Raw genomic sequence first — 23788 nt, 5'->3', positions numbered from 1 at the left:
TGAAGTAAATCCACTCAGGTGGAAATATTGGTGTCTGATCTTTCTTGGGGGTAAACGGGGGGCGGGGCAGGAAGTAGAGAAAAGTTCAAGGGCTCGAAAGAGTGAAACAGAGGGGATGTGAGGCCTCTCTAGGCGTCAGTCTTTCCATCTGTAAAGCAAGAGGCCTGTTCCCGACCTGCGCTGTCCAGTGCGGCAGCCACCAGCCACGCAGCGCTGGTGAGCATTTAAATGGGGCTGAGCCCAGTGGAGACATGCTGTATGTGTTACGTGCCCACGATTTTGAAGCCAGGAAATAAAAGAGAATTTACACTGTCTCACTGAGACGTTTTCATTTTGATTATATGTTGAAAATATTAATTTCACCCGTTTCTTTGCACTCTTAAAGAATTGGAAGACTTTATGTTACCCATGTGGTTTGTATTTCTGAACCCCACTGTATTTCTCTTGAATGGCACCCGTCTAGATGATTCCTAGGTCTCCTGCCCAGCCCTGTACGCAGATGATTATCATTTAGCACATAGTTATCAGAGTACCAGCCATGCACCAGACCAAAGTCTCATGATTTTAGCGGACAAGACAGGTGCTGGGGCACTTAACAAGAAGGTCGTGAAAGAACGAATGCTACATAACCCTGCTTTATATGAGGAATCTGATAGTCAGACTCCTAGGAGCAGAGAGAAAAGTGTGGTTACTAGGGACTGCAGGGACGGGGAGCTGGGGAGGTGTTGCTTTCCGTTATGCAAGATAAAGAAGTTCTAGAGCTCTACAGTGCTTATAGTTAACAATATTGTATACTTAAAATTTTACTAAGAGACTTGATCCTGTGTTAAAGGTCCTTATCACCAGAAAAATTAAGTAAATAAAGAAGGCAGGAGAACACTTTGGGAGGTGATGGGTATGTGTATAGCACAGAGTGTGGTGATGGTTTCATGGCTGCGTACTTACCTCCAAGCTCGTATATGCACAGCTTTTTTTGTATGTCAGTAATGCTTCAGTTAAATAGTTTTTTAAAATAAAATTCCATGAGCTCATTGCTAGAATCAAGGGATGAGCAAAGATTCGAATGATGGACTTGGGAGCCATAAACTCTGCTGGTTGATGGGGAGGGGAGAGGCACCCCACAAGTGGGGAAGTCCAAATATGATCCTTGAAGAAGTACAGTAGTTACCATGTAGCGAGCTGTTACCATGTGCACATTCTGTGCCGAGCCCGTTCCATGCATTGGCTCCTTGAATCACCATAATCTTTGAAGCAGGCGCTGTGATTGACTCCATTTTATGGGGAAACTGAGTCCCAGGAACTCTGGCTCCACAGTCCACTCTCCGGAAGGGGAGGCCGTATAGGGTCACGGTTAGCCTCAAGACTCTGGGGCCAGACAGGCTGGGCTTGACTCCCGGTTCTTCCTCTTACTACCTGTGTCACTTCTGGAGAGCTATTTCGAGTTTCTGTTTCCTCATCTGTCAAGTAGGGATCGCCATTATCTAATACCTTGTGGAGATCCGATGACTTGATATGTCAGTTTGTTGAGAACAGTGCCTGGTTGTGATGGGGATGGTCATGCCGCCATGTTGTCTCTCAGAGAATAAATAAGAGGATCTCAAGGTGTGGAGAGCAGATGGCAAAGAGATTTGGGAAACAGTGAACAACGTGAGAATCTAGGAAATGTTGCCAGTTTCATGAAGCGGCCCAGGTTTGGTCCCACACGTGGCAATGTTAATTGTTATTTCTGGCGGCTGTTTAGGTCTTGAATCCAGACGACCCAGCTCCCCGCTCATTGATATTAAACCCATCGAGTTTGGCATTCTCAGCGCCAAAAAGGAGCCCATCCAGCCCTCGGTGCTCAGACGGACTTACACCCCAGACGACTATTTCAGAAAGTTCGAGCCCCAGCTGTACTCCCTAGACTCCAACAGCGACGATGTGGACTTCCTGACCGATGAGGAGATCTTGTCCAAGTACCAGCTGGGCATGCTGCACTTCAGCACCCAGTACGACCTGCTACACAACCACCTGACCGTGAGGGTGATCGAGGCCAGGGACCTGCCGCCCCCCATCTCCCACGACGGCTCACGCCAGGACATGGCGCACTCAAACCCCTACGTCAAGATCTGTCTCCTGCCGGACCAGAAGAACTCGAAGCAGACGGGGGTCAAACGCAAGACCCAGAAACCCGTGTTTGAGGAGCGTTACACCTTTGAGATCCCCTTCCTGGAAGCACAGAGGAGGACCCTGCTGCTGACCGTGGTGGATTTTGATAAGTTCTCCCGCCACTGTGTCATCGGGAAGGTGTCCGTCCCTTTGTGCGAGGTTGACCTGGTGAAAGGCGGGCACTGGTGGAAGGCGCTGGTCCCCAGTTCTCAGGTAAGGGGTGGGTTGGTGCTGTCTCCTGCTGGGAGCTTAAAAAAAAAAAAAAAAAGGTGATTTTCATTTCATTATTTAAATCGTCTTTGCATGTTAAAAACTTTTTATTTTGAAACAAGTTTTGACTTGCAAGCAGTTGCAAACGCCATACAGAGTTCTTGTCTCGTCACCCAGCAGCCCCAGTGATAAATCTCACACAACCCGAGTGCCTTAGCAATGCCAGCAAAGTGACGTTGGCAACGGAGCTTCGGACCTTATTGAATTTTCACGGAGTTTTACATGCACCACTGTGTGTGTGTGTTTATGGAGTTCTATGAAATTTTACTGCATGTAGAGATTCATGTAACCACCACCACCCTGGGAGCTTTTTGTCATCAAGGCCAGGTTATTAAATAAGGAGAATGATTGTCCAGGGTATGAAGCTGTCAGTCATTTTGACTTTCAGAAATTGATTTGGGAAAAATAAAATGAGGGCTGAAGAACAGGATGATACATGGATGTTTTTCAGGCAAATTGTGAGATTGGCTTCTTTCCCCCTACCAGCCCACAGACAGGCAATTGGCTGCTTGGGAAGCCACCCACGGACCCGGCTCTGTCCCCAGTGGGCTGAGAGCATCCCTCCCTTGGGCATTCTGTGGACTGGAGGATGACAGTGCATGCAGTGTGGGTGGAAGGAGGAGGTGGGAGCCCAAGGGCAGGAAAAGACCCAGCCAGTGGGAGGCCAGTCTAGTCCATTCACGCTGAGGGTGACAATCTGGTGTAACGCAGGCAGGATTATTTTACGTCTGACACACCAAGGTGCTTTTCAAAGCTGAGCTCTACGGGTCAGGGATTTGATGATTCAGTAGCACACCTGAGTACAGGTTTTAAACATGGGGACTGGAGGGGTTGCTCTTCTGTGTGTGTGTATTTCTGTGTGTGTGTGTGTTTCTAATCAAAGATAGATTTATCCTTCATTTGGATCCCCCAAGAAGAAGAAAATCCCAAGGCCAGGGAAGTCATTTATTAGGGAGGTGACACCAGAGGACACACCAGGAGAGAGTGGGAAATTCACATAAAGTATGCATTACCTGGCTGGCCACCACTGTGGGTGACCGGCGCCGAAACCTGCTGGGGAAATGGGAAGCCAGCGTTAGACACATGCCTACGAGTCTTTCCACCAGAGGGGCAGGGGAGCTGCGGTGTTCATACACCAGCTCCTATCGGCCATTGAAGGAGGGCTGTGGGGGATGGAGACGCTCCTCCCCTGGCATTTCTGACCCGTTACACTGACGGATAGAGAACTTCGACATCCACAAATGCAAAAAAAAGCACAAGAGCTGGCCGCCCCATGGGGGCCCGTGTGCACCGAAGTCATCAGGACCAGGAGGTGGTGGTCCAGGTGTTAGCAGTGTTTGCTATAATCTCATATCCTTCTTCCCGTCACATGATCAGGACATATTGGATGCTTTCCATGTAGCCTCCTCGATGTTTGATATCACTGGGTTCTCAACCATCAAGAAACTTACACAGTTGAAAGAGGGAGACCCACTGGACAAAATCAACTCTGTATGGCCAGCTTGATTGTGTACATCAGTGTGGAGGACCCTGGACACCCAGAGAATCTGGACATACACACACCTTGCCTTGGCTGCCATGTCAGGTCTTGGCTGAAATGTTACAATCTCAGCAAAGATTTCCCGGCCCGTCTGCCCTAGTTTGATTCTCCCAAAATCTGAGGCCAAGGCAAGGTCCTGGGTGCAGGGTGTTTATTTAGGAGGTGATCCCAGGAAGCAGGAGTGAGGGGTGAGGAGAACCCAGGGAAGGAGGGCAAGTCAATGGTGGCTCTTCGGGCCATTGTGGCCCATTGCCCGTGGGTCAGGTGGGCTCCCACGGCCTCACGGGAGGGCTGGGACAGGAAGCGGCTGTCTGCCTGAACGGATACCTTGCCCAAGCAGGACTTGGGGACCGTCTGTAGCTGGCACCAGAGGCGGTATCTGCCGCACCCCTCTGCTGACATAGTGGCCGCCACCCCAGGCACTCCCTGGCCCCTTCCCCTGCTTTTTCTTTTCTCTGTGGCCCTTCCCATCATCCCACAGACCTACATTCTATGTTCTATCTCCCCTGCTAGTATGCAAACGCTTCTCCATGTCCTGCACCTAGAACAGTGCCTGCCATGTGGTACTTAGTGCTCAGTAATATTTGTTGAATGAATAAAGGATGGAGGGAGGGAAGGATTCCCCGAAGTGAATTTCTTTCTCCCACCGGCCACCCTCCCTCCTTCCCTCCTTCTTCCTTCTCCCTTCTCGCTCAAAGAAAGGCTCATGGAAACTGGCCCAGGGAAGAGCAGACTCCCATTTCCCGTCTCAGGCTGGCTCTGGAATTTACAGTCTGAGAAGAAAGGCCGGTTGTTGGAGGTTTGGGTTCCCTGGAAGGAGAGCTTGAGATAAGGATTTGGGTGTGGATTAGTTTGTAGGGCTGCTGTGATAGAACATCACAAATTGGAGGCTTAAAGCTACAGGAATTGATTGTCTCCCAGTCTGGATGCTGGAAGTCCAAGATCAAGGCCATGCTCCCTCTGAAACCTATAGGAGAGAATCCTTCCTTGCCGCTTTCTGGCTTCTAGTGGTTGCCGGCCGTCCTTGGCGCCCCCCCTCGGCTTATAGCTGCATCACTCCAATCTCTGCCTCTGTCGTCACATGACCTTCTCTGTGTGCATCTCTGTCTTTTCTTAAGGACACCAGTCCTATTGGATGAGGGGGCCCACCTTACTCCATTATGTTCCCGTTTTAAATAATTACATCTGCAACAGCCCTATTCCCAAGTAAGGTCACATTCTGAAGTGATGGGAGTGAGGATGATAACCTGTCTTTTGGGGGATATCATTGAACCCATAGCAGGACGTAGGAGAATGCCCTGCAGGGGAGGGAGGGAAGCAGTCTAGGCGAAGGATGACAGCCCAGGAAGGGCGTGGTCCTAGCGTCAGCCTAATCGGTGGTGGGGAGGGGGACTGTGGATCACCAGATGGCACTGCAGGGTCCTTCCTCCTTCAGACTGGGAGACAGCCTCTGTCAGTCGTTGGCTGGGACTGGACTGGGAAATCTGATTTTCAGCGGGGCGGCCATGGGCCTCCCTGCAGCTTTTGTCCTACAGATCAGTGGTTCTGAGTCAGGGACAGTCTTGCTCTCAGGACATTTGGCAGTGCTGGGAAACGTTGTGGGTTTGGTGGGTGGAGATCAGGGATGCTGCTAAGTACTTGCAGTGTACGGGACAGTCCCCACCCCGAAGAATGTTCTAGCCAAAAGCGTCCGTAGTGCCAGAAGGAGAAAGCCCACGATGGAAGAAGGGGAAGTGGAGGTTCGAGGACAGCAACAGGGTCACCATGCAGGCAAGACAAGGGCAGGGCTAGTCCCTGAAGGCTGGGGAGCGTTTTTCCAGGAGAAACAGTTGCTGGGAAGCAGGGAGAGCCAGGGGCGGAGGGTGTAGAAAAGGAGATACTGGTTCTGAACAAAAATCCATACCGTGCAAAGTAGGCTTGCCTTGGAGACAGAAAACAAAATCCTCACACGATGCACTGAGGCCATTGGATGTTGATGCTGATTTTCCTTGCAGATCAGCGTCCGCCTTCACCAAGGCACTTGTTGGTCCGTTGAATGGGACGGGGAGATGCACCTGCATCAGGGGGTGGAAAGCAGAGCTCAGCAGTTTCTTGTTTTCAGGCTGCCTCACTGGTGTGGGATCAGTGCGACTCTTAGGGCTGAGTTCTACATCTCTGTGCCTTGGAGAACCCACGGGAACGGTGGCGGCTAGGGCCGGCTGTAGGCATCCTCTGGCTTGCGGCCGAATGTCCCAGCTGTTTTGTGGCTTTGAACATTGTGTCTTTGATCTTGGCCTTCAGGACACTAGCAGCTAATGGAGCTACTGTAAATGTTTTGGTCTCGTTGGTAAGGTTTGGCTAGGAGATAATGAAAAGGAGGACAGAGAAATCTAAAGCATATGCGGTGATTGAACAGGTGTGAAGTTACTCTCGCCGCTAAGAGAAATTCTGTTCATCCAAGTGGACGGCAGTGAATCGACACTGTGGCCATTAAACATGAAATCTGTGTGGGCTTTACTTTTTTTAAAGATTTTATTTATTTGTTTGAGAGAGAGAGCACGAGCGGAGAGGGAGAAGCAGGCCTCCCGCTGAGCAGGGAGCCCGATGCAGGGCTCGATCCCAGAACCCTGAGATCATGACCTGAGCCAAAGGCAGACGCTTAACTAACTGAGCCACCCAGGCACCCCTAGGCTCTACTCTTTCTTAAAAAAAAATTATTAGTAATTACGACAAAACATACATAACAAAATTTACCAGCTTATCCATTTTTTAAAAAATTTTACTTAAATTCTAGATAGTTATATATGGGAGCTAGATGGGAGGTAGTGCAACAGCTTATCCATTTTTAAGTGCGCATTTCGGTGGTATTAAGTACATTCACAGCATTAGACAACCGTCATCACCATCTGTCTCCAGAACTCTTTTCATCGTGCAAAACTGAAACATTATACCCATTAAACAATAGCTCCCCATCCCCTGTTGTCCCCAGCACCTGGCAATCACCATTCCTTGTGTCTCTATGAATCTGACTACTCTAGGTACCTCATATACGTGGAGTCATACGGGATTTGTCTTTTTGTGACATATGTCCTTAGAGTTCATCTATGTCGTAGCATGTTTCAGAATTACCTTCCTTTTGAAGGTTGAGTAATATCCCATTATAGGTGTATACCACGTTTTGTTTGTCCATTCATTCATCTGTCAGTGGACACTGGGTTGCTTCCACCTTTTGCTTCTTGTGAGTCATTTTATAATACTGTAGTAGATATTACAATATGTATTACGATATATTATATAACAAATGTGATAGCTATTATTATTAGATGTAAATATATAATATGCTACAGTATATAGTAATATTGCCAATAATACACTATGCAACATGGGTGTATACATATTTCTGCAATCCTTTTTTTGAGCCAGAAACATATCCAGGATAAAGGCAGTTTATTTTCTCTTGAGATCGTGTGGCTTTGGGAAGGATGGGCAAGGTGGTGGAGAGTGTAGATGCCCCATGGACATAGCACAACCTCCCAGAGCATTAGGAAGGAACAGAGGTCTTGTTCCACTCTGTGGCTGGAATCATGTAACCTGTGGGTCTTGGTTTGCCTGAGCCGAGCAGAGACCTCATACCTACGACTTCGCATCCCTTACTGTGCATCTGCACAGATGTGAACTCTTCTCAGGAGAAAGGACTTTTGGGAAGTGAAAGTCCCTCGAACTGGGAGAGAATGATAATGATTTTGACCCAGTAAGTATACAACAAAAATAGCATACCTATATACTTTATTCAGTTATTTAGTCCCTGAGTATCTTCTTGTGTTTTAGGGACTGGGACTTCTGATACAGCCGTAAGTTAGTATCTACGGTGAGCGAAGCGGTGCTCTAAATGATGTACACGGCCTAACTTGTTTATCCTAACAAGGGTCCATTTGACAGAGGTTGAAATTGGACAGAGAGAAGTTAAGTAATTTGTGCTGCTAAGTGGTAGGACTGAGGCTCTTTGACATAAAAAATGATGTGCTGTAACCACGACATTACACTGGTTCTCTACCGCCAGCAAAACAAAAGTGCCTGCCCTCGTGGAGTTTACATTCTGGTGGAGGGAGATACGTAGCAAATAAATGAGTTAACAAATAATACCATGTTTCACTGTCTATGCCAAGAGAGTAAACAAAGTAGGATAAGGGGCTGGAGAGGGATGGCTGGGTGGTGAGGGTGGGGAAGCTATTTTAAATGGGTGAGGAGATGACATTTAAGTAGAAAGCTAGATAGAGTGAGGGAGTGAGCCTGGAGGAAGAGCATTCCAAACAGTGACTTTAGGAAGTGCAAAGGCCCTGAGGCAGGAGCTGGTTTGGCATCTTGACAGCTGGAGTAGTTAGTGAGGAGGAGAGCATGAGAGGAGATGGGGTTGACTTGGTATAAAAAGGTCACTTTACATCAGTGTTATAGTTAAAGGTATAGGTAAAGACTTGAATTTTATTCCTAAGTATGATGGCAAGCCCTGGAGAGTTTTGAGAAGGAGAGGTGACCCTGTCAGGCTGCCCTGGAGAGAAATTGTTGGGGGACAAGATACTTACATCCAAAATATGTAAAGAACACCAATGACCCCAAAATTAAAAAAAAAAAAAAAAAATCCCAGGGGCCTGCATGGCTCAGTCGGTTAAGCATCGGACTCTTGATTTTGGCTCAGGTCATGATCTGAGGGTTGTGAGATCGAGCCCCACATCAGGCTCTGTGCTGGGCATGGAACCTGCTTAAGATTCTCTCTCTTTCCCTCTGCCCCTCCCAGCTGCTCACGCTGTCTCTCTCCCCCTTAAAAAAAATCCCAATTTTAAAATGGGCAACAGTTTTGAACAGACACTCCACAAAAGAAGATACATACAGATGGTCTCTAAGCACATGGAGTGGTGCTTGACGTTGTTAGCCAGTCAGAGAACTGCAGATTGAAACCACAGCGAAATACCACTACACCCCCACCTACTGGAATGTCTAATAAAAGTTACAAAGACCGATGACACCAAATGTTGGTGAGGACGTGGAGCAACTGGAACTCTCAGACAGCGGAGAGGTATAATGTAGTATAACATGGTAGTAGTTCTTCGTGAAACTAAACATTTATGTACCCCCATGATCCAGCAATGCTACTCCTAGGTATTTGTCTAAGAGAGATGACAATGTTATGTCCGCACGAAAAATTGTACTCACATATTCGCAGCAGCTTCACCTGTCATAGGCCCCAGACTGGAAGCAGCCAGGTGTCCCACCATCAGGGTGAAGGATAACGAGCTATAGTATATTCCTATAATGGAGCATTATTCAGAAATAAGAAGGAACAAAGTACCGTGATGCACACGAAAGCAAGGATGAGTGTCACAAACATTATGCCAAGTAGAACATTTTTCGGAGCGACCATAATGCTAAGCAGAAGCCAGATCCAAGAGAGCGCATATATATGACTGCACTTATATCAAGTTTGAGAACCAACAAAACTAATCTATGGTGAAAAAATCGGAACAGTGGTTGTGGGAAGGGAACAGTAGGGAAGAGGATTGAGTGGAACGGAGCAAGAGGGACATTTCTGGACGAATAGTGATGTTCTACATCCTGATAGGCCTTTGATATACTGGTGTGAGCATTTGTCAAACTCATCAGGTACACTTAAGATTTGTGCATCTCGTTGGATGTAAATGCTATTTGTGGGGGGAAGAAAGCGCTGTAAACACACATTGAGCTCTGGCTACTGACATGCCTGTTGAAGTTTCAGGGAGAAGTGTACCAATGTCTGTAGCTTATCTTAAGATGCCTTCCGAAAAAGATCACTAGAGGGGCACCTGGGTGGCTCAGTCGGTTAAGCGTCTGACTTGATTTCGGCTCATGTCGTTATCTCAGGGTTGGGAGATCGAGCCCCTGCATCGGGCTCCGAGCTCAGCAGGGAGTCTGCTTCAGATTCTCTCTCTCCCTCTGCCCCTCCCCCCGTCAAATAAATAAATCTTAAAAAAAGATCATTAGAGGGGCGCCTGGGTGGCTCAGTCGTTAGGTGTCTGCCTTCGGCTCAGGTCATGATCGCAGGGTTCTGGGATTGAGCCCCACATCAGGCTCCCTGCTCAATGGGGAGTCTGCTTCTCCCTCTCCCACTCCTCCTGCTTGTGTTTCTGCTCTCGCTGTCAAATAAATAAATAAAATCTTAAAAAAAAAAAAAGATCATTAGATACACCATTAGGCAAGTGTAGCATAGTTTTAAAATACTAATGTAGAATTATTAATATTAATAGCTGCATTGCAGAAGCCAGGTGATACGTATAAAGGAGGTGACTATACAGTTCTTTCAGCTTTTCTGGATTTGACAGTTTTTATAATAAAATGTTGGAGTGCGAAGAGAGAAGAAAACAGAGGCACTGGTTAGGAGTAATTTGCTACGGTCATGTAGGCAGGAGGCGATGTCCCGGACCTGGTGTGAGGTGCAGGTGCACGAGGGGCCAGCTGGAGAGATGATTTGAAGGCACGGTGTTTGATGTCCAGGACCAGCCCTTAGACATTCAACTCCAGCTTCGGGGGCGCTGTAAACCAGGCTGCCTGACAGAGTGGGGATTCTACCATTGTGCTGGCTGTTTCTTATTTTCATGAGCAGCGGAGGCTCCCAGACTTGTGCCTCACTGATTCCAGGGTCATGAGTCCTGGATGAATCACACTTCAGCGAAGGTGCTGGGAGATCCCAATGCAGGTGAACTGGGGTCCTCATGCTGAGCGACACTGAGTGGCCAGAGGAAAGCAGAAAGGGTTAGCTGTCCAAGCTGGACATACAGCTCGGAAGCGTGCCTCTACCACTCACTGGCTGGCTCTTGTGGTGTTTGAAAGAGCTGAGTGGCCAACATAGGCTGCCATCAGGATTATGTTTGATGGAGTCATTTGGGAAGGAGTAGACTCAGGTTAGAGTGCTCTTAAAAGTTCTTGGGGGATAATCCTGAGACGGGTAGGGGTATAGTATCCTTTATTGCAAAGCCAGATTTTCCACTGAGGAGAAATGTTTGACTTGCGTGCAGAAGAAGAAAATGTGTTTCGTCAGAAGTGATATTTGCACACGGGAATGCTGGATATTTATGTTTCTGAAAATTGCTTTAACCTGAGATTTGCTCTGACCGAAGGAATGCCTTTTCAATCTTCGATGCCTAGCATTCAGGGCCCCGTGGCTTAGGAAGTGAAGTCTGTGCATATTGCCTTTGCCAAGTAAGACTGAGTGATTCACATTTAGCAGTAAATATGTTCTGCGTCCTCACACATACTGGACTCTGGGCGGCATGCAACACTTACATTAGCCTACCAGGTGGATAATAATGACACTTGCATTTCATAGATGGGAACCCTGAGGCTCAGAGAGGTTAAGGAACTTACCCATGGTTGCACAGCTGGAATGGGGAATTGAACCTGAGCCTGACTCTAAGCCCACACCTGTAACTGCTATAAAATAATCTATTTAGGAGAAGGTCCTGGCCAATGACTTTGTAAACTGATCCACCCCATGTAACTCAAGTGTGATAAGATTGTCTTTCTCCTAGGTATAACTTCATTTTTATATGAGTATGTACCTTGCTTCCTTCCACCTTTGGAGTTATCTCCTTAGAAGGAATTCTGGGTTTGCTTGGAGCCTGTTGTTGAGGAGAGCCTTCAGAGTCCGAGGGGCGTGCTCGTGGCTTTCCTCAGGAGCACCAAACTGACTGGATTTTTGAAAATGTCCACAAGACAGTCTGATTTGGGAACCAAGAAAGGTGTCAGTGTGGGATTGCTGTTTTTTTGATTGCGGAATAGAAAAAAAAAAATTGCATGACCCTGAGGTAAAGAGATTTACTTTTCTTGTGTGGCCCTCAGAATGTCTATTTTTATCAGGAATCTTGATTAAAACTGACAGAACCCATCTCAAGCTAGCTTTTGCCAAAGAAGAAGGTTTGTGGTTGTGTGGGCTCCCAGCGCCACTGGGTCTGGGGTTCAGGTTATGCCCTGGGAATCTTTCTCAGCTAGAATGTTCCTCAGCTCTGCCTTACTCCATTGCCTTTCTTCTCAGGAAGACCCTTCCCGTGGAGCAAAAGTGACCACAAGTTGGCCCAGGCTTACCTCCCATCAGCCAGGACATACACAGGGGAAGAGAGGTCCTCTCTTCTAAAGAGTTCCAGAAGTCCCAGGGAGGATTCTCAGGGGCCCATCATTCCTTGAGTCCTACCCTTGTCCACATGGTGGAAGAAGGTTGGTTCCCACATCCACATTCCGGCCAGTGGCCAGCACTCAGGAGCCTTGCAGTGGGAGGGAGCATGGTTTAGGGGAAGGAAGAGTGAATGTCTCCTTACTTAGCTGCCACATTTGTGATTTTTTCTTTGTTGCAGTTTCCCTGGCTAACACTTTCCTGGCTAACATCTGCAACAGAAGAACCTTGGTAGGCAGGGCCCTGGTAGCAGGCGGATGTCAACTATTTGGAAGTTCCTGGAAGTGGAGGGGGGCTGCTGTGGCCCCGGGAGGGTACCTCATGGCCTTTTGCTATTGGGCTCCCTTCCCTGGAGGAGGAGCTCTCAAGGATGGGTCCTAATCAGATGGCTCATTGGTCCTGGGAAAGTTGTCTCTGACCTAGGCTGCATTCTCTTAGAAGCAGACCCTGAGACCAAGATTTGAGTACAAGTGTTTTATTTGGGGGTAATGCCAAGAAAAACCAGAAGGGAAGCAGGGGGATGAGACCTGTACTAAAGGACGTGTTATCAGGCAGGTTACCACCGTGGGCACCTGGGTCATGATCCTCCTGGGCACTCAGTGTAGGGGTGACGGTGCCAGAGAGTTTACTCACCAGCTCCCTGCAGGTAGAGGTTGAGGGCTGCTTCTGGAAACCCTTAATTCCTTGGGGCTCCTCCAGCCTGTTGCATGGACATGAAGAAGGAGGACTCTGGTGGCCAGAGAGACTCCTCAGATGGGGAGATGTGGGGCTGGCAGTAGGGAGCTCGGTGGTCTCTGGCAGTGATGTGGTCAGGCCTGGGGGCTGGGGTGGTGCCTTCTGTGTCCCCACACTCACTCTTGCCCCCTCGAGGGCTCCGAGTGCAGGATCTTCTATGCTCTCCCTTCCCTCTGCTTGCCACTTATTACCATTCCACCACTCGTCTGATCAGAACGGTGAAAAGCAGATGAGCAAGACCCCTGGTTAAACAAATGCCTATAGAGAAGAAGGTGCCACTCTCCCCTTCCTGTAGGGGTGTGTGATCTTTGTGACTCTCTTGGCAGCCATCTGTCTCAGCTGTGGGGTGGATGGGCAGGGACAGTCCTCAGGTTTCCCCACTCAGCCAGCATCTCCTCTTCTGCTTCTAGAGGCAGGGAATGGCGATGGTTTGGAATACTGCAGGACCCGGTCTCTGCCTCTTAGAAATCCCAGAGGGAGGTCCTGGGCCCCACTGGTTGCCTGCTCCTTCATGCCTGTCCCTTGTCCCCAGCTGTGGGCCCAGGCGGCCAGTTCTGGGTCCAACAGGGAACGTCCCCTTCCGCATCCTGTTGATGTATAGCTCAAGGCTTAGCCAGACTCTCCATAACATCAGCTTCTGCTTCTGTTTATTCTCAGTATTTCTGGCATGGCGAAGGAACTCGTTAGATGTTTTTGAATTGAATAAATATTGTTGTGTAAAGAGTATTAGCTTTAGAGTTAGACGGATCTGGTGAAGGTCCCGGCTTCACCTTTTACCAGATGTGTGAATTTGATCCCAACTCCTCACCTATAAATCAGGGATAATAATGCAATGCTTGCGGCATGGGGAATTGGGGCAGTGTTGTGAGGATAGTAATTAAAGAGGGCGGACTTTGCCGTAGTACTCACTGTGTCAGGCATGGTGCTAAGCATTTCTGTTATTTTTTAAATAATTTTTTAAAAGATTTTATTTATTTATTTATTTGAGAGAGACAGAGACAGGGATAGCAAGAGAGAGCAGGAGCTGGAGGAGAGAGAGAGAAGCAGGCTCCCTGCCTAGCAGGGAGCCTGACATGGGGCTCGATCCCAGGACTCCAGGATCATGACCTGAGGTGAAGGCAGATGCTTAACCAACTAAGCCACCCAGGCACCCCAAGCATTTCTTTTGTATTAACGATTGTTCTCATCCCATTTTATAGATGGGGAAACTGAGGCATGCATTAAGTAACATGCCCAAAGCCACAGAACTGGGATTTGCACCCAGGCTGTCCAGCTCCAGAGGCTGTGCTTTTAGCCATTCTAACTCCACTCCATTACATCTTGATAAACCAAGAGCAGGCAGGCAAAGCCCCTGGCATATAATATACACTGAATAACTACTGACTGGGAGCTCCTACACTGGACTGGGAAGGAGGAGGGAGAAAGCCGAAAAGAGGAAGGAGATGTCGGGAAGCAAGTAAGATCAAGGCCATGAGGAATTGGCCAGAGGATCTGATTTGTGTTTCAATATGTGCTTCTTTAACCTTACACCATGTCCCAGGCAGACAGAGATAGAGTTTAGGACATTTTTTAAAAGGAAAAAGAGGTGATGATTTGAGGCACCCAGGGTTATGTGTTGATTGGGCCGAGTACCTGGAAACCTCCAGAAGCGATACACGCCCCCCAACCTCTCCCATCCGCATATTGTATTTTGAGATCGCTCACCGCCTGATACCGATCAGGCAAGGCCTTAGACAAAGCAAATGTCAATTTTTTAATGAGCAATTCCTCTAACTTATCCTGAGCTTCTGTCAGCCTTGACTCTTTCAGTAGGATGCTGGCCTGTGTGTGTGTTAAAAGGGTTTCCTGCCCAGGTTTTGGTGAGCAGCAGTGTTTTGGCAAGAGCCTTAGAAGGCAGCATTAACTAGAAGTTTCTTTTCCTGTGGTCCTTCTTGTTTTCCTCCTCCTGAAATAGAAATGGAGTTTACATTTCAGACCTCAACACGAGCTTTTGAGTCCTAGTTATAATGTCAACTAGAAGGGGAACCAGAGATGGTTTGGACCAAGCCTGTTTTCTAGATGAGAGGACTAAAGCACAGAGCAGTTGAGTGACTTGTCCAAGATCACACAGCTTTCAGAGACTAGTTAGGTTGCCTGACTTGCAGGTGGGAGGTCTTAGCACTGTGCCACACTTTTTTTTTTTTTTTTAAGATTTTATTTATTTATTTGAGAGAGAGAATGAGAGAGAGAGAGAGAGCATGAGAGGGGAGAGAGGCAGACTACCTGCTGAGCAGGGAGCCCGACGTGGGACTCGATCCCGGGACTCCAGGATCATGACCTGAGCCGAAGGCAGTCGCTTAACCAACTGAGCCACCCAGGCGCCCCAGCACTGTGCCACACTTACCTCACACGGGAAGGGATCTGTGGTGGCTGAGAGCCCGGGCCCTGGAATATACAGACCTGGGTTCAAGTCCGGGCTTTTATATCCTCTAGAGGTGTGGGCCCCAGAGAATTACCTTATCATCTCTAAGCCTCAGTTTCTTTGTCTATAAAATGAGGATTATATAGCGTGCTGGAGCTAGTCTGCACTGGCTCACAGAGCTAATTTTAAATTTTCAGGCATTTCACAAGCCATTTGACTTCCCATTGAAGTCAGCCGTTGTGTATGAAATTGACAAATGCTACAAATCAGAGCCCTTCCCCTCCTGGAGGGTTACGTATTTATCCGCACATCACTGATCACAGTGGTACTTACTTCAGGGTATTTTTGTGGGCTACCAGAGGGCTAGTTCGCTTGAGGCTGAAAGCGCAGAGCCTTGATGTATGTATACAGTGGTGCCATATCAAGAGGACAGCCCCGCAGTCCCACAATCCTCAGGCCAGCATGAGCCACTTCCCGTGGTGCGACCTTGGACAGTTGCTCGTTGTTGCTGATAATGACAATTGCTGATTCTTCCTGAGTGTGTCCCGTAGACCAGCCGTTGTTTTAGAGACTATATAAATCTAAAAATCACCGAGGGACTATCATTTTCCCCAGTTTCCATTTTAAAAACCTGAGGCACAGGGGCGCCTGGCTGGCTCAGTCGGTACAGCGTGCAACTCTTGATCTCAGGGTTGTGAGGCAAGCACCCCATTGGGGGTGGAGATTACTTAAAAAAAATCTTAGGGGCGCCTGGGTGGCTCAGTCCGTTCGACGTCTGCCTTGGGCAAAGGTCATGATACCAGGGTCCTGGGATTAAGTCTCCTACTCAGCTGGGAGTCTGCTTCTCCCTCAGCCTCTGCCCCTCCCCCTGGCCCGTGCACTCACTCTCACGCGAGCGCTCTCTCTCTCTCTCTCAAATAAATAAATAAATACAATCTTAAAAAAAAAAAAAGAAAAGAAAAAATATCTTTAAAAAAATTAAATTAAAAACCGGAGACACAGAAAGTCTGCGGAACTTGCCCAAGGCTATGCAGTTAGTGAATGGGGGACTCTGCATTCAAAGTCTGGCATCTGCTCCTGGCCTCCACCCTATCTCGCTGAAGCTCAGCTTCCTTCCATGGAAAATGGCAGGACAAGCAAATTCGACCTCAAGAGTTGTGGTGAGGGTGGCATCTGATAATGCCTATGGTGTTCACACTGGCCCAGCACAGAGCAAGTCCTCCGTTCATGCGCACTGACTGCCGGTAAGCCCTAAGGAAATGTTGCTGTCCATCGTTATCATGATCATTGCGCTAGAATCTTCTTAGCCGAGGAACTATGACTCAGTTTGACCAAGGAGATTAAAGCGACATTTGCCAGCAAGTAATTTGTCGACCCCAGCTGGGGTTGAGAAGATGAGGCTTGAGCGGGTTGGGTGGCCCAGGTGTCCGGCGGTAAGCTTCAGAGAGAATGTTGGGGCTCTGCTCAGAGAAAGAGAGGTGGAAGGTTTCAGGGGCCTGTCGTCACAGACTGAGCCTGTTCCAGTGGCAGGTTCTGGGGCTACGGACAAGCGTGAGACCCGGTCCCTTCCTTTAAGACTCTCAGTAGAACAAATAGTGAGCATTTGTCAGTGCTTCCTGTTTCCTGACACCATGGGAAGCATTTTCCGGACATGGCCCCATGGAATCATACAAGCCCGTGAGGTACAATGATCATCCCCATGTTCCACATGAGAAAACAGAGGTCCCAGTCAGTGAATGACTTGCCTCAGATGTTCGAGGAATAAATGGTGGGGCCAGGGCTTGAACCCAGGTGACTCTGGACCTCAGTACTTCCTCATTTCCTGGAGTGGCTTCTGAGACACAGTCATGGCCATCAGTAACTAGGATACAAGGTGAAAATGAGTGTGTCTTCAGTTCAAGCAGCAACAGAACTGAGTTTGGCCAGCTGAAGGGAAGGGATAAATAAAATGATAACAGATTCACTTACTAAATGCTGGATTCTAAGCTCTTCCCATTTATTAGCCCATTTAATTCTTTCATCAACTCTGCCTGATAGGTGTTCTTACTATCCCGTTGCGCAGATAAGAACACGAAGGCCGGGGAGTTGGGGAACCTGATCACACAGTAAATGGTGGAGCCGGGATTCATACCAGGCTATCTGAGAGAAAAAGAGGGTAGTCCTGAAGGGTAGTGGAGTAGTTCATAGAAGCAAAGGAAGAATTGAACCACAAGGCACCCAGACAGCTCTGGGACCTTACTGAGCAGAGCTCCATGGACTTCTCTGGTGGGGTCAAATGCCCAGGCTTAGCCCCACCCAAACCACAGCCAAAGAGGCTCTGATACCAGAGTAAGTGGGGAGGGATGCTGAATAGACAGAAACAACATATACTGCCTATAGGGCCCCCCAAAACCTGAAACAGAGAAAGTGTGGGGTTTTTTTTAAAAGATTTTATTTGAGGGGCGCCTGGGTGGCTCAGTCGTTAAGCGTCTGCCTTTGGCTCAGGTCGTGATCCCAGAGTCCTGGGATCGAGCCCCACATCAGGCTCCCTGCTCAGCGGGAAGCCTGCTTCTCCCTCTCCCACTCCCCCTGCTTGTGTTCCCTCTCTCGCTGTGTCTCTCTCTGTCAAATAAATACATCTTTAAAAAAAGAAAAAAGATTGAGAGAGAGAGAGAGCATGAGTGAGGAGGAGGAGCAAAGGGAGAGAGAGAAGCAGACCTCCCGCTGAGTAGGGAGCCCTATGTGGGGCTCGTGGGATCATGACCCGAGCCGAAGGCAGATGCTTAACTGACTGAGCCACCCAGGTGCCCCACTATTCTCCTTGCTTATGTCAGCTGCCCTCAGAAGCCCTGTTATAAAAAACCCTTACTTTCGGGGCACCTGTCCTACAACTTAGGTCTGACACTCACTGCCTGGAGTTAGCTCCGATCCCGAAGGTGAAGGGCTCAGTCTCATCAGACCACCCCCATTTCAGATGCCAATTATAAGTGCCAGGGTGTCCTCATACTTCTGACTGACCCAGCGATAAACCAGGGGTTCTCCTGACCTCTGCCTCAGGTTCCATAATTTGCTAGAATTGCTCACAAAACTCAGGGAGACACTTTGTTTATTTTAAAGGATATAACTCAGGAGCAGCCAGATGGAAGCAAAGCATAAGGCAAGGTATTGGGGGGGAGGGGCACAGAGCTTCCATTCCCTCTCCGGGTCCACGACCTTCCTAGCACCTTGATGTGTTCACTAACTCAGAAGCTCTCTAAACCCTGTTATTTAGGAGTTTTTTTTATGGAAGTTTCCTTCGTAGGCACGATTGATTAAATCACTGGCCATTGGTGATTGAACTCAGCCTCTACTCTCTCCCATCCCCAGAGAGTGGAGTTTGGGGCCGAGAGAGTTCCAACCCTCTAACTGTGCCTTTGTCTTTCTGGCAACCAGCCTTCTTCCTGAAGCTATCTGGGAACCCCCAGCCCTTAGCAATCTCATTAGCATCCAAAAGACACTCTTATCTCCCCCAGAGAGCCCAAGGGCTTTAGGAGCTGTATGCCAGAAACTGGGGACAAAAACCGAGTATGTATTTCTTATTGTGTCACACGGTGGCTCTGCCACCTGTTCGCTGTGATGTCAGGCACACGCCTTGGCCACCCGTCGTCTTAGGTTACTCATATGTACAGTGAGGCTAATGATCGTCCCTCTCCAGGGACTGTGGTGCAGATTAAACGGGAAAATAAAGGAAAACACTCAGAATCCCATGCCTGGCACAGAATTGCCCAGAAACACTGAATAAGGTAAGAGGAAAAGGTGACCAGGAGTTGAATTCTGGGGAGAACTGCATATTAGGGCAAACGAAAGGGAATGAGAACAACGAAGACCAAGAATTGGAAGCTAGGAGGTAAGAGGGAAGCTAGGAGGGAGCACAGTCATGCCAACCAACAGAGGAATTTCAAGAAGAGCTCATCTCCATTATAGAACTTCATGGGGTGTCTGTTATGTTCCCCCGTTTTTCCCAGGAGGATAGATAATGAGGCCCAGAGGGGTTTAGCAGCAAGGCCAAGGCCACACAGTGAGTATGTGCTGAAGCTGGTGTTGGAATGTAGGTCTGTGACCTCCTCAGTCCTTTGCCTGAGCTACCACCGTGTTAGTTTCCCAGGACTGCCGTCACAAGTTCCCGCAAATTGGGAGGCGTACCACCGCTAGGATTTATCCTCTCACGGTTCTGGAGTCTGGATGTCCAATATCAAGGTGGTGGCAGGGGTTGGTTCCTTTCTGGAGGCACCAAGGGAGATCCTGTCCCATGCCCTTCTCTGGGCTTCTGGTGGCCTGGCAGTCCTTGGCGCTCCTTGGCTTATAGATGTATCACCTGGCTCTCTGCTTCCATCATCACGCCGTGTTCTTCTCTGTGTCTGTCATCTTGTAAGGACACCAGGGCCCGCCTGATGCCAGTACGGTCTCACCTTAATTTGATTACAGATGACCAGATCCCCTTGTCCCCAATAAGGTCAAATTCACAGGTGTCAGGGGTTAGGGTTTCACCCTCTCTTTTGATGGAAATAATCCAATGCATAACAACTACCCTACCTCCCAACGCTAGGCAGAGAAGAGGGGTGCGTGAAAACCTAGAACATGCAGTCCCTCCCCACAGAAATCATAGTACATGGAAAGTCCAGTAGCCTCATAAAAGAGTTTGTTACGAGAGGTAGCAGAGAAACGGGTGTGTACAACGTGAGTGGAAGAGGGGGTCAGAATGAGAGATGGCTTGAACCGACAGGAGCAACGAGGTGCAGCCAGAGAGATCCTTTTAAAACATTAAGTCTAATTAGGTGACTCCCTGCCTAAAGCCTTCTGTGGCTCCCTGTTTCTCAGGTAAGTCCATACTTCTTACCTGAGCTAATCTGTCTTCTGCCCCAGTCTTGGGTCTGCACCCACCCCACCCCCCCGGACCCCCTTACTCCCGTCACTTGTCCATATTGGCCGTTTTGGTTATTGCGTGTGCCTATTCCTTGGCCCTCTGACCCATGTTCTTACTTCTGCAGGGGGGGTCTTAGGAAGGTCAGTTCCCATAGCACTCCATTTGTCTTTAGAGCACACACCCACAGTGCTAATGAAATCATCTCATGTTAATTAGTCATGCATAGTAATTAATTAAATGATGCTTACTATCAGGAACTACATTACACGGACCTTAACTGTCTTGCTCACTGCTGTGTCCTTTGTGTCTAGCACACTTAGGAAAATTATTGAGCGCCTACTGTATACCAGCCCTGTGCCCTACATGTGGTAGATACTCTGTAAATAACTACTGATGGGACACTTGGGCTGGTGGATCTGAGGTTGGGTAGGTGGTGGTGAGACCCAGAGAAATAGAGGGGGACATGCTTCCAGAAATGGAAGAAGGGTCTGGGGGCTGGACCCTCCTGGCTCAAAAGCCCTCCCTTAGCTGGCAGAACTTCTCCCAGCCCTTCTCAATAAGTACCCTGGCCCATCCTGGCCACTGCTCCTTCTGCTTGAGGGGGACTCTCCCTAACATCATTTGGGTCCGCTGTTAGTCCTTTGTTACAGACCCTGGGTAGCTGGAGACAAGGCTTCATGCTGTCATTTCAGGTTTGGGTTGATAGTGTTGCATGTTCTAACAAACATCTTTGCTATAAGATGTTCTCTGGGAGCTCAATTTACAACAGAGTCAGTATCTCACTCTAGAGATGCTTAAGTGGATCTGAAGTATGTTGACTGAGTTTAGATGGCCATTGAGCGCTAGACAGAAACTGTCCATATTCAAAAGATTGAGCTTCTCTCCTATCTTCTCTGGAAGGTTTAGCTTCGTTTCTCTGTGTCAGCATGCATCAAGAGTCTGTTCATTACAGAGTAATGTAGAATCACTACCCTCAATGAGGCCATTGTCTTATGGGGCAGAAAGACAGGAGGGAAGATGGTTACCACCTCAAAAGTGAAAACGGAGCCTTACCTCACACCATACACCGAAACCAAGTCCAGATGGTCCAAGGATTTAGACTTGAAAGGCCAGACCTTTAGAAGGAAAAAAAGGAGACTGTCTTTACAACTTGAGTGTAGCAAAGCGTTTCTAAAAAAGTCATAAAGTGCAAACCGTGGAAGAAGATGGGTGCATTCTACCACGTTAAAATTCTGTACTCTGCTCATCAGAAAATATGGTTTAAAAAAATTAGAAGTCGGGGGCGCCTGGGTGGCTCAGTCGTTAGGCGTCTGCCTTTGGCTCAGGTCATGATCCCGGGGTCCTGGGATCGAGCCCCGCATCAGGCTCCCTGCTCTGCGGGAAGCCTGCTTCTCCCTCTCCCACTCCCCCTGCTTGTGTTTCCTCTCCCACTGTCTCTCTCTCTCAAATAAAATCTTTAAAAAAAAAAAAAAATTAAAAGTCAAGCCACAAACTGGGAAAATATGTTTGCTATACACATGTATTAGTTTGCTAGGGCTGTTGTAACAAAGTACTAAAAACTGAGTTGAGTGGCTTAAACAACAGAAATTAATTTACTGTCTCACAGTTTCGGAGGCTGGCGGTTCAAGATCCAGATGTCAGCAGGGCCATGCTCCCTCTGAAGGTTCTAGGAAGGATCTATTGCAGTCCTCTCTCCTGGTTTCTGATAGTTCCACGGAACTATGCTTACAGAAACATAACTTCATTCTTCACATAGCTCTCTCTCTAATATGCATGTCTGTGTCCAAATTTCTTTTATAAAGACACTGGTCATATTGGATTAGAGGCCCATCCTACTCCCATATGACTTCATCTTAAGTAATTACATCTGTAAGGATGCTATTTCCAAATAAAGTCATGTTCTGAGATCCTCGGGGTTGGGACTTGAACGTGAATATTTGGGGGGGCACAACTCAACCCATAACAACACATAACAGATGGGTAATTTAGTATCCATAATATTTAAAGGCCTTTTTGTAAATTAATAAGAGAAAGACAAATACCCAATAGAAAAATGGGCACAAAGAAATGAACAGGGTTTTCATAAAAGAGAAAGTATAAAGAGCTGATGAACATGAAAGCAGCCAGGGAAATACAAACTAAATCCAGAAGAAGATATCCAGGGGACAGGAATAATTAGAAAGCCTGACAGTAACAGACAGATAGAGTCCAGTTTGAAATGTATATTGTCAGGCATGCTGTGGGTGTATAGGGGGCATTGGACTCACCCAGAAAGAACGTCAACATTTCTGTGCAAAAGAGGAAATGCAGGGCGCCTGGGTGGCTCAGTTGGTTAAGCGACTGCCTTCGGCTCAGGTCATGATCCTGGAGTCCCTGGATCGAGTCCCGCGTCGGGCTCCCTGCTCGGCAGGGAGCCTGCTTCTCCCTCTGACCCTCCCCCCTTTCATATGCTCTCTCTCTCTCATTCTCTGTCTCAAATAAATAAATAAAATCTTTAAAAAAAAAAAAAAAAGGAAATGCAGTTAAATCGGTATATTCACTCAAAGAAATACAAACAAAAAAATATGTTAGCAGCCCCACTGATCCCATGCCCATGTGTCAAAATGTTAATATTCAGTCCTGGTGACTTTATGGGGAGACTTCTGTCCTATCCTTCTGCTGGTTGCCATGGTCATCTTGAGCAGCAGAAAAATATCTGGATATTTTTTGATATATCTTGATCTATTCTTTGACCCAATAATACCACCAATGGGTTTTATTAGAAGGATGTAATCTGGGGCACCTGGGTGGCTCAGTCGTTAAGCGTCTGCCTTCAGCTCGGGTCATGATCCCAGGGTCCTGGGATTGAGTCCCGCATCGGGCTCCTTGCTCAGCGGGGAACCTGCTACTCCCCCTGCCTCTGCCCCTCCCCCTGCTTGTGTTCTCTCTCATGCTGTCTCTCAAATAAATAAATAAAAATCTTAAAAAAAAAAGAGAGATGTAATCTAAAAGAAGAAAAATGCCAAAGTGCCCAATTTTAGGTCATTAAAAATAACCTAAGTACCTTGCAATAGGAAAATGGTTAAAATAAATTACAGTATTTCGGCCTAATGGAATATTCTGTGTAGACATTAAAAATGAAACTTATGGGGTGCCTGGCTGGCTGAGTGGGTAGAGAGCATGTGACTCTTGATCTCGGGGTCATGAGTTCAAGCCCCATTTTGGGCATAGAACTTAAGAATGAATGGATGGATGGATGAATAAATGAGTAAGACACTTGTGATGTCTAGGTGGTGGTAGGAGAAATGAGTGTGTCTATTTATTTAAGTTTGGGGGGTGGTTCAGAATTTGCCTGTGTTGTCAATGCGGTTATGCAAATAATACTTTTGTGTATTGACCAGGACTAGAAAAGAATCCCAGAGGTGGCAAGGTGGGGGCAACGGAGCCTAAAAAGCATGATGCAGTGTGGCTGGGGTGATCGTTGGAGTTTTGCTTTTTAAAAAATCCATTCCTGTGGCGCCTGGGTGGCTCAGTCGTTAAGCGTCTGCCTTCGGCTCAGGTCATGATCCCAGGGTCCTGGGATCGAGCCCCGCATCGGGCTCCCTGCTCCACGGGAAGCCTGCTTCTCCCTCTCCCACTCCCCCTGCTTGTGTTCCCTCT

At 47.9% G+C, this 23788-nt stretch overlaps 1 protein-coding gene and 1 long non-coding RNA gene across 14 annotated transcripts in view; one reads left to right on the top strand and one right to left on the bottom strand.

Annotated features, from left to right (window-relative positions):
* The window catches only part of SYT17 (synaptotagmin 17), a 190953-nt gene that overhangs the window by 12358 nt on the left and 154807 nt on the right, over positions 1-23788 (top strand). For all 12 annotated transcript variants that reach the window (XR_010411863.1, XM_064592591.1, XM_064592588.1 and 9 more), the window contains one exon: positions 1742-2361. Coding sequence is in view for 11 of the 12 variants with exons in the window: in XM_064592591.1 (XP_064448661.1) it covers positions 1742-2361 (620 nt within the window). In the remaining variant the exon portion in view is untranslated. The remainder of the gene's footprint in view (positions 1-1741; positions 2362-23788) is intronic.
* Positions 5868-21912, bottom strand: LOC123844502 (uncharacterized). 2 transcript variants are annotated; one of them, XR_010411864.1, is made up of 4 exons: positions 21754-21912; positions 21203-21264; positions 9146-9239; positions 5868-6295 (listed from the first exon to the last, which is right to left on the bottom strand). It is a non-coding gene; the product is annotated as an uncharacterized LOC123844502 (long non-coding RNA). The 2 variants fall into 2 exon arrangements; XR_006790793.3 differs by lacking the exons at positions 5868-6295; positions 9146-9239 and adding an exon at positions 12597-14811.

This window comes from Mirounga angustirostris, unplaced genomic scaffold, assembly GCF_029215605.1.
Source record: "Mirounga angustirostris isolate CCGP_5_RB_7025 unplaced genomic scaffold, mMirAng1.0.hap1 SCAF_5, whole genome shotgun sequence".
Taxonomy (NCBI): domain Eukaryota; kingdom Metazoa; phylum Chordata; class Mammalia; order Carnivora; family Phocidae; genus Mirounga; species Mirounga angustirostris.
The sequence above is the reverse complement of the archived record's forward strand: the minus strand, read 5'-3'. Positions and strand labels throughout refer to the sequence as shown.